At 39.6% G+C, this 9,566-nt stretch overlaps 1 protein-coding gene across 1 annotated transcript in view; it reads left to right on the top strand.

Annotated features, from left to right (window-relative positions):
• The window catches only part of LOC107740788 (chromodomain-helicase-DNA-binding protein 1-like), a 20,508-nt gene extending 11,485 nt beyond the window's left edge, over positions 1–9,023 (top strand). The window contains 13 exon segments of the mRNA XM_016553290.1: positions 44–85; positions 169–302; positions 668–806; positions 1,021–1,171; positions 1,287–1,409; positions 1,635–1,778; positions 2,810–3,073; positions 3,612–3,716; positions 5,813–5,991; positions 6,085–6,184; positions 6,331–6,382; positions 6,850–7,084; positions 8,096–9,023. Of these exon segments, the coding sequence (XP_016408776.1) occupies positions 44–85; positions 169–302; positions 668–806; positions 1,021–1,171; positions 1,287–1,409; positions 1,635–1,778; positions 2,810–3,073; positions 3,612–3,716; positions 5,813–5,991; positions 6,085–6,184; positions 6,331–6,382; positions 6,850–7,084; positions 8,096–8,414 (1,987 nt within the window). The 3' untranslated portion in view covers positions 8,415–9,023.
• Positions 9,024–9,566: the final 543 nt, after the last annotated feature.

Below are 9,566 nucleotides of genomic sequence, written 5' to 3'. Positions count from 1 at the left end.
ATGAATACTGTTTACTATAAAACTCTCTTTTTTTTTCACACAGGTTTATCAAAAGTTATAAAAAGTTTGGTGGCCCTTTAGAAAGGTAGGTAGCTGTTTTTCATAGCTTCATATGGTAGCAGTTGCACGTCGGCCTCTGTCATTGATGTGAGTGTCTGTGTTTTACAGGCTTGACGCTATCGCTCGCGATGCTGAGCTGGTGGATAAATCAGAGCATGATCTGCGGCGGCTGGCTGAGACCGTACACAACGGCTGTTTGAAAACGCTAAGAGAGAACCCCTGTGGACCCGAACGAAGCTCAGGCAAGAGCAGCACAAATCCACACTGACTGATTACTGAGGTGTCTGTGTAAACTATGGCCTGCAGGGCGTGAATTTGTGGCTGGATTATTGTTTTGTGCATTTCACTCAGTCCACATAATCCTGCAGTCATGATGTGAGTTTACCTCACCTAAATGAAGAGCACATTTAATTGCATGGGTGCAGTTATAACATTTTGGATGTCATTATATTGCATGAGTAAGACAATAGTAAAATCTTTGCACTCCGATCAAAGTGAATAAATTCGTCCTAATATGAAGCATTCGGGATGGGAAATCCCCCTCCCTCTTTTAAAGAAATCCATTTGGAGGCCTGACTTGATTTTGTTCTGTGCTGGTTCATATCAGGAGGCAGGCGAGGGAAGGTGAAGGGACCCACCTTCAGGATCTCAGGGGTTCAGGTCAATGCTAAGCTGGTGATCTCTCATGAGGAGGAACTGGCACCATTACACAAGGCCATTCCCGCTGACCCTGAGGAGAGGAAGAGGTATATTAGCATTCACATGAGTTCAGTGCAATTCATGCAGCCCTAGTCTGATTTCAACACCGTTTTCTTTTGTTAGTGTTTGTCTCAGATGTCTTTTGCTTGGCTTTGCTGAGGCAGCATTAAGCTTTTAACCTGTATTTTGTCATTTTATACTTTGTGAGGGCAGAAAAATGACTTAAGGCAATCTTTTTATTTATTTTGTAAATATTTATAGGTATATAATCCCATGCCACTCAAAGGCAGCTCATTTTGACATTGAGTGGGGTAAAGAGGACGACTCCAGCCTGCTTATTGGGATTTATGAGTACGGTTATGGCAGCTGGGAGATGATCAAGATGGACCCAGACCTCAACCTCACACATAAGGTGCAGAAACGCATGGAGAATCAGTGGTGTTTGATTTAATATGCCATTACACTGTTCTGTCCTTAGTGATTATGTATGGCATTTAAATGATATATTGTTACAAAACATGTTGCAGCTCCTTCCTGATGACCCTGACAAGAAGCCACAGGCCAAGCAGTTGCAGACACGAGCTGACTACCTCATCAAATTACTGAGCAAAGACCTCGCCAAGAAGGAAGCACAGAAACAGGCAGGCACAGTGAGTCACGCAGATTACACACAATCCTCTCAAATGACTGCACAACATCACTTGGCTCACTAAATGCAGACGTAAGCAACAAACGGTGTTCTGTAAAGTGGCTAAACTGTAACCTATAACAATTACGTTGTCCGTGAACAGCTCATACAATTTCATTTGCTGTTCTGTGATCATGCATCATATTGATCGTACAATACAATCACTGATGTTCCTTCTGCTCTATAGGCAAATTCACGCAAGAGAAAACCACGGGGCAAGAAGAATAAAGCGGTAAAGCCGAAGATGGATGATGTGACGAACAGTCTGTCCTCTGCACCGCCATCAGATAAGAGCTCTGAAGAAGAGGATGAGAAGGAGGAAGAGGAAAAGGTTTGTGTTGCTGTAATAGTGCAGGTGTACCATGTGAGGGTAGAGGCTGAGGCCGTTGCTGTTATCTTAATGCTAACAACTCCTAGAGCAGTGATTCTCAACCACGGAGGCTTCAGCACACTTACAAGTGGGCTATGAGATGGCTTAAGATTTATTATATGTCAAAACAAGCTTTTTTTTAAGCTAAAACAGCTAAAGCTTACAAGCTAATTCAGCTATTAAGATAAAAACTGACATATTCCTTGATTCACTCCCTCAACAACTGTCATTTTTATTTAGGAATCAGGGTTCTCACGGATTTGAAAAACCTAGAAATATTAAGAATTTTTAAAAATTAGAATTCTGGACCATGGGCATTAATCAAATCTGAAAGTGAAATAATTTTGAAAACCTTATCCCATGATCACAAACAAGTAGAAAAGTTATATAAATGCATTACTGAACCTTGAAGAAAATTCAGTTCTTGAATCTGAAACTACAGAATTTAGTAGTTTTGATTTAAATAAAATGTATATAATTTTAAAGTATTATAATTATGTGTGATTTAATTATGTGTATATATATATATATATATGTGTGTAATATATATAATTCAGTAAACATTGAAAATAATCCACTTTGTCATTACAGCAGAAGTACCACAAATATCTTAGGTATTTAAATATTGTTTTGGACAATGGGTTAGAGTGAATGCCTTCGAGTGAAAAAGGTTGAACCACTGTCCTAGAGCATTCATTGTATTGTCATCAAACTTGACACAGTCCAAACCTTTCTATCCGAAGATTATTGAAAGCTTTTTTTTATAGGCTGTCATGTCAAAACCATGCCTTAAAACAGTGGCTCCAAATATTTTACAGTGGCATAAAGCCTCCCATGCCAGGCATTTAACATCCTTCTCCACCTTCTCCAAGGTCCATTCCACCTTGGTTATATTGAAAAAATACACGTCTTTTACAATTTGACAACCTTGATGAAAGAATAAAGTCCCACTCATCACCTGTGCTAAAGTGTTTTTTTTTGTGTTCTTCCAGGAAACTCCACCAGTTAAGCCGCCCAACAGAAGAGCATGTGTGTCAGAGCGGTCGGTAAAGGAGGAGGAGGATGAGGACGAGGATGAAGAGTCTGATGAGGACGAGCCTGAGGATAAAGAGCCCGAAGAGAAGGACATCATGGAGAAAGTGGTCAAAAAAGAGATTAAGAAGGAGATGAAAGAGGAGGGTCTGGACAGCAAAGAGTGGGAACCAAAAGAGAAGGAGATGAAGCCAGAGCCTGAAGAAGAGACTCCTGCAGAGAAGGTCACAATGCTCATAATCACACAACTAGTTAGCTGCCTACCTAGACAGCGTTTTTGGAAATCAAAGGCACATTACGAGTCAAGCCTGCATCCAATTAGCTGATTTTAATTTTTTTAACAGAAAAATTCCACTTTTGCATGCTCTCCGTCTCACTCGTTCAAACATGAGTCTCGGACTTGTCGCGCATCCCAGGGTTATTCTGTGACCGTCTTTGTTAATAATATGTTGTGTACTGTTTTTCATAGCAGTCGAGATGTGTAAACATGGTGTTATTTCAGCAAGCCTCACGTGACCGTATCGGAGGAGTTCAGTCTGTCCCTCTTTTTCCATTCTGAACCAATGAGTATGACACACCTTTGACAGATTTGAACAGGCTATTGATGTGACAGTCAGACCTTCACATGCCAAAGATTGCAAAAATGCTGTTCCGGGCAACTCACTAGGTTTTAAGACATCCTAGTGTCTTTTTTTGTCTTTGTATCCAAATATAGGACATTTGCATGAGTTGTTATTCAAAAGCCATTGACTGTGTTCTCAGGCTGTAGAGGTGAAAGCCGATACCCCTGTGCACACGCCCTCCGGAGGAGAAGCACTTCCCCTGTCTGAGGAGTCTGAAGAACTGGACCAGAAAACCTTCAGCGTGGTGAGTTTGTGGCGTCTCACTGAATGTTTTATTTTAGACGGCCAATTCTCAGGCTGAAGCCTTATTTACACTTTCTGGAAGGCGTCACTAAGTGAGTGACTGCACAGATACTGTTTAAGTATCTATACTGCACCGACACTATTTAAACTGAGCTGAGCTGGATGATGACATCACTGAATTCAATGATGAACTATAGTGGTTAAACGGATCGCAGTTGATCCGTGATTCGTATGAACCAAGCCCCACGGTTCGGCACGCATGTGGTCCGCGGATTAATTGCAAAATTTAACCTTAATAGAGTGAAAGATTATCAATTGTACATTTTTACACACGCAAGCGATTTTAAACCATTCTAGCGAAAGAAACGGCGAAATGGAACTCGATTCGTTACTCGCGGGCTGTTTTCTATCACACCCGCACATGAAGCTCGCACACGCAGATAGGCGCGTTTGACTGCACGCGAACACCGAACTGAACCATCTTTCCTATCTCATTCACTCCTTGCCTTTGAACAGATGCATATACACATACAATTATGACAAAATACCGATCTCGACAATCATTGTGGCAAATGCAGTCTGTTGTGTCTTAAGCAGTGTTTGGGGGTAACTCATTCCAAGTAACGCGAGTTACGTAATCAGATTACTTTTTTCAAGTAACTAGTAAAGTAACGCATTACTTTTTAATTTACAAGAGAATATCTGAGTTACTTTTTCAAATAAGTAACGCAAGTTACTTTTTTTTCCAATTTATTGACTGACAGCTCTCCTGTCCCCATGTTGAGAGAAATCAGAAGATGTTACTGTAGTTCAAAATAAATATGAATATGCATTAATTCATCTCACTCACAAAAAACCCCCGTACTTTCCCTTCAGCCTGAGGCTTATTCATTTCACTTTTGGTGTGAAAAGGTTTTTATATTTGCCAAAAATAGAACTTTTTTATTTTAAAAACAAACAAGCAAGCCCTGTCCAGATTTAAAAAGTAACGCATTACTTCCCATAGAAAGTAACCAAGTAACGTAATTAGTTACTTTTTTTACGGAGTAACGCAATATTGTAATGCATTACTTTTTAAAGTAACTTTCCCCAGCACTGATCTTAAGTGAACGAGAAGAGCTGTGAAAGAAATCGGATGTGTATCATTAGGCTATATTGGATCCGTGCATCAGATCTTAAAGGGGCAGCAGCCTAATAATACCTGCTGCTGTCATTATGCTCATCAAACCACAAAACACATTTTTGACTAAGATGAATCTATTTTTAATTTATTCAGTGAACACTATGCAGTTTTATTTTACACTTAATTATTACATTTCTGTATCTGAATACTACCGACCTTATTTGTAACATTGTTCTGTTGTATTTATCTATGCTTGTAATTTGTGTAGCCTATTTGTTCTTATTTTTACTGGCTGTTCACTTGTCTATTTAATAATGGTTGAGCCTTCTTAGGCTAAGAGTTTTTGCTGTGGTATCGTACTTATGGAAAGCAAAGTTACATAGATTTTTTTTTCTTGCTAATCCGAAAAACGATCCGATCCGTGGCTCAAAAACCGTAATATGATCCGAACCGTGAGATTTGTGATCCGTTGAACCACTAATGAACTGCCTTTAACTGAAAATTGAGTGTTTACTATTGTCATTTTGCATTATTGACACACTATTTTCCTATTTAATGCTGTACAGTTGCTTTAACACAATCTGTATTGTTAAAAGCGCTATATAAATAAAGGTGACTTGACTTGAGTGGCTCTGGTGAGATGATAACCCTGTCGACTTACTCTTTGCTTAAAATCACTGGAAGCTGATGGGATGGATTCTGATCCATTCTAATCCAAACCTATCCTCAAGAAAATTCAAAGCCACATCGCAAACACTAATTCACTAAAGTGATTTAGTAACCACTGTTCTTCCTGGGTACTTAAACTTAAGTGGTTAATAAGAATGCAGACTGCTCAGTTTTTGGTGAAATTTGCCTTTTTTTTTGTTTTTTTTGCCAAGTATGCAGATCACTTGGTTTCATACAGAGCTGATGTCTCATTTTATAAATGACATTGGTGTGAGCTGATTGCATCTGTATCGTGTGCTTGTCAGTGTAAGGAGCGCATGCGGCCGGTGAAGGCAGCACTCAAGCAGCTGGATCGTCCGGAGAAGGGTCTGTCTGAGCGCGAGCAGCTGGAGCACACGCGTCAGTGCCTGATCAAAATAGGAGATCACATCACCGAGTGTCTGAGAGAATACACCAACCCCGAACAGATCAAACAGTGGAGGAAGTACGGCCATTTCATCAGCAGCTTAGAATGCACAATATATAAACGAATGTTAATATTGAGTTTATCAATACCTTGTTTATTCCCAAATTCCAGAAATCTGTGGATATTTGTTTCGAAATTCACGGAATTTGATGCAAGGAAACTGCATAAACTATACAAACACGCCATCAAGAAAAGACAAGAAAATGCTCAGGTATGGACACAATGTTTTCAAAGATTCTCTGTTATGGTAGTTACGTTTGTATGTTTTTGCTGAATTAGTGTCCATAGCTGTAATAATATTATTCATATCTTTTATCTTTGGGATATCATAAGTGTGCGATGTTTGTTTCGTTTCAGGCAGTGGAGCAGAACACTAGCACTGTAAATACACAAAGCTTTAAACATGCAGGTATGTCTGCTCTCCGTTTTGTGTCCATTTAATTGGTGATTAACTTCCATGCATATTGCACATTTGATCTTAAAGTCTCATAAAATCTAAAAATCACCCTATTTTCTAAACTCGTTTTGTGAATGATTCATCCATCCATGCATGTTTGTTTTTCATCAAAATGTCATCTCTTGATGATCTGATGTAACAGCATCTCTCTGGTGACGTATGCTGTAATCACTTGTGTATGTAATCTTCTTAAACCCCCTTTTTAATATAGACTGAGCTCTCATTCAGATCTGCTTCTGTCTAGTCAACAGCCGATGGATGAACCAAGTCCCTGTCCAAATTTTTTTCTCTTCTCGATAATGTTTCTCTTGGATCTACGTCATATGAAGAAAAGATCTGTTGCTACTGCAGCTTTAATGGTGTATGGATATTGCCACATTTCTGCTAATCTGTTACACTGAATGCTGTTGTTTTTGTAGATGTTGAGCGGATAAAGGAGTCCCAGCAGGACGACAGCAGCAGAGACAGCTACAGCTCTGACAGACATCACTCATCTCGCTACCATGAACACAGCAAAGATCGGCACGCTGGCGACTCGTACAGGAAGAGCTCCGATGCCAGGAAGAGACCCTACTCCTCCTTCAGCAACGGCAAAGACCACCGAGAGCGAGAGAGAGACCAGTACAGAGAGAGAGGAGAGCGACAGGACAGCAGGTCATTACACGCGCTTTTCTGTTTGCCTTTACTCTAAAAATGTGCTTAACATTAGCAGCTTATACAGTCTTTGGTACAAATGCAGCTTTTTGCATTTTGTGGATGGGGTGATTTGTATGAAACACATGACATGCAGGGAAAAAACAGGATATTGTGGCTACAAATTAATTTGTTCCCTCATTTTAGGTCAATTGTGGCCATGATTTACCAATTACACAAGTTTTTTAAACTTACAATTGACCTAAAATGTGACCCTGGACCGCAAAACCAGGCATAAAGGTCAATTTTAAGAAATTGAGATTTATAGATCATCTGAAAGCTGAATAAATAAGCTCTCCATTGATGTATGGTTTGTTAGGAGAGGACGAGATACAACTATTTGAAAATCTGGAATCTGAGGGTTCAAAAAAATCAAAATATTGAGAAAATCATCTTTAAAGTTGTCACTGGCCAGTAAATGCTTAAAATTTAACTTGCAATTGGCATTGGACAATGACATGTTTTTTCTGATAATTATAAGGTTTCATATTTATTATTGGTCTTGCCTTAATTCTCTTTTTTGGGTGAACTATCCCTTTGTGTCATCATTTACTCACCTTCCACGTGTTCCAAACCTTATGAATTTCTTTCCTCTGTTGAACACGAAAGAAGGTAATTTGAAGAATGTTGGTAACCAATCAGTTGCTGGCAGCCATTGACTTCCATAGTATTTTTTCCCATACTATGGAAATCAATGGCTACCATTACATCTGCAGTTCCTAGATGTGCAAGGTTGAATTTCTTGAGCACTAAAAGAGAATTTGAATCGATATCAAACTAAACTTTTAAAAGTACATTTTCTTGAATTTATTTAAATATACAACAACTAATGTTCATATATATACTCTGAGATCATACAGAGCGTTATTTGATGTTCTTACATTTTTGAATTTCAAGTTGTTTGTTTTGTGAGTTAAAGGTCATGTGATGTGTCATGCTTGAGTGTATCGTCACCATTGACTGATTTTGCAGATACTACAGCGACAGCAAGCACAGGAGGCTAGACGAGCACCGCTCCAGCAGAGAGCACCGCTCAGAAAGCAACTCCAAGGACAGGACTCACTCCGAACACCGCTTCCACTCTGAGCACCGCTCTGCCTCCGACTACACGCATCACAAATCGTCCCGGGACTACCGCTACCATTCAGACTGGCAGATGGAGCACCGGCCGCGCTCTCCCCGAGACCAGCGCTCCCCATACGACTCTCGCTCTCCGCTGGGACACCGCTCGCCCTTCGAGTACTCGTCTGACCACAGAAGCACACCCGAACAGAGCGGCCGCAAGACATAACACTCTCCGCTCCGCGCCGCTCGCTTCTGATTAGCCATAGACACACAACACACAGGAAATGCCTTAGGGGACTGTCGGCCGCTGCACTGGGGCTCTGGGAGTGCCACCCTTTCCTACTCACCTTCGAGAAACACAGATCACATATTTTTGTATTTAAGAGTTAGCTGCATTCTTTCGTAGGTGTTGCAGATTAATTGTTTTTTATTATTATTTTTATAAATTGACTACTTTCCCTTTTGTTTTTCTGTTTATATATTTTTTTTTACTTGGATCCGGACATACAGCCGTATGTAAACGCGACGCAGCTTATTTAAGAAGTGTTGAGTGAAAGGATGCTACAAACGCGTGTCGTCTTTATCCGCTGAGGGGTTTCTGTTCTGAAGGACTGGGGCTCACCTTCCAAAGTACCTCGTTTACAGTGTTTTGTGACCATTTTACCAATTTTTCTTTGTAATTTTTCTTTCCATCATGCTTGAATTATTTAAATCTGTCTCGGCTGTAAAATAATCTGGACTATTTTTAGTGCGCATCAGATAATGTCACTTTTTCCACATTGTACTACTGTAAATTATTGTATAAAGTAAATCAAATGGGCTTTTCTCAGGCTGGTATTTTTTTAACTATTTCCCCATCGACTCAGGCTATTTCCTCTCTTCTTTGGTTTTTTTGACGTTTCTTAATCTCAGTAGTTTTGAATCATGAAATGGGGTAAATATTCCACGTGTATTCGTTCTGTAGGATCGTTTGGTTTGTTGATCTCCTCTCTGGTTTCTCTCTATCTGTAAGTGAATTGGCCTCACTTTATAACAGCATCATGTCAAAAAATACAAACTCTGTAACAAAAAAAAGGACATGAAAGGGTCGATCGTAGCTAGAGGCACTTATGAGCTCTCCTTAGAACATTTCCATGATGATCTTTCCTCTTGTTTTCTATAAATGTTGGCAATAATGTAATATTTTCTATGCAGCCCGAGTAAGTCAGAATGCTGTTACAGGACATACTGATGTACATAGATCTCCTTCTATATTTCAAATCCAAATTTACACTGAAAATGCATGGATTTTTAAAGTAATTGTTTTATATAATTGTTTATAAAGTCATTAAACTCAAATCACTGTTTTCACCTGTAATCTGGCTTTAATGTAATTTAG

Source organism: Sinocyclocheilus rhinocerous, unplaced genomic scaffold, assembly GCF_001515625.1.
Source record: "Sinocyclocheilus rhinocerous isolate Xijiao unplaced genomic scaffold, SAMN03320098_v1.1 scaffold1097, whole genome shotgun sequence".
Taxonomy (NCBI): domain Eukaryota; kingdom Metazoa; phylum Chordata; class Actinopteri; order Cypriniformes; family Cyprinidae; genus Sinocyclocheilus; species Sinocyclocheilus rhinocerous.
Note: the sequence above shows the minus strand (reverse complement) of the source record. Positions and strands in the feature narration are given on the sequence as shown.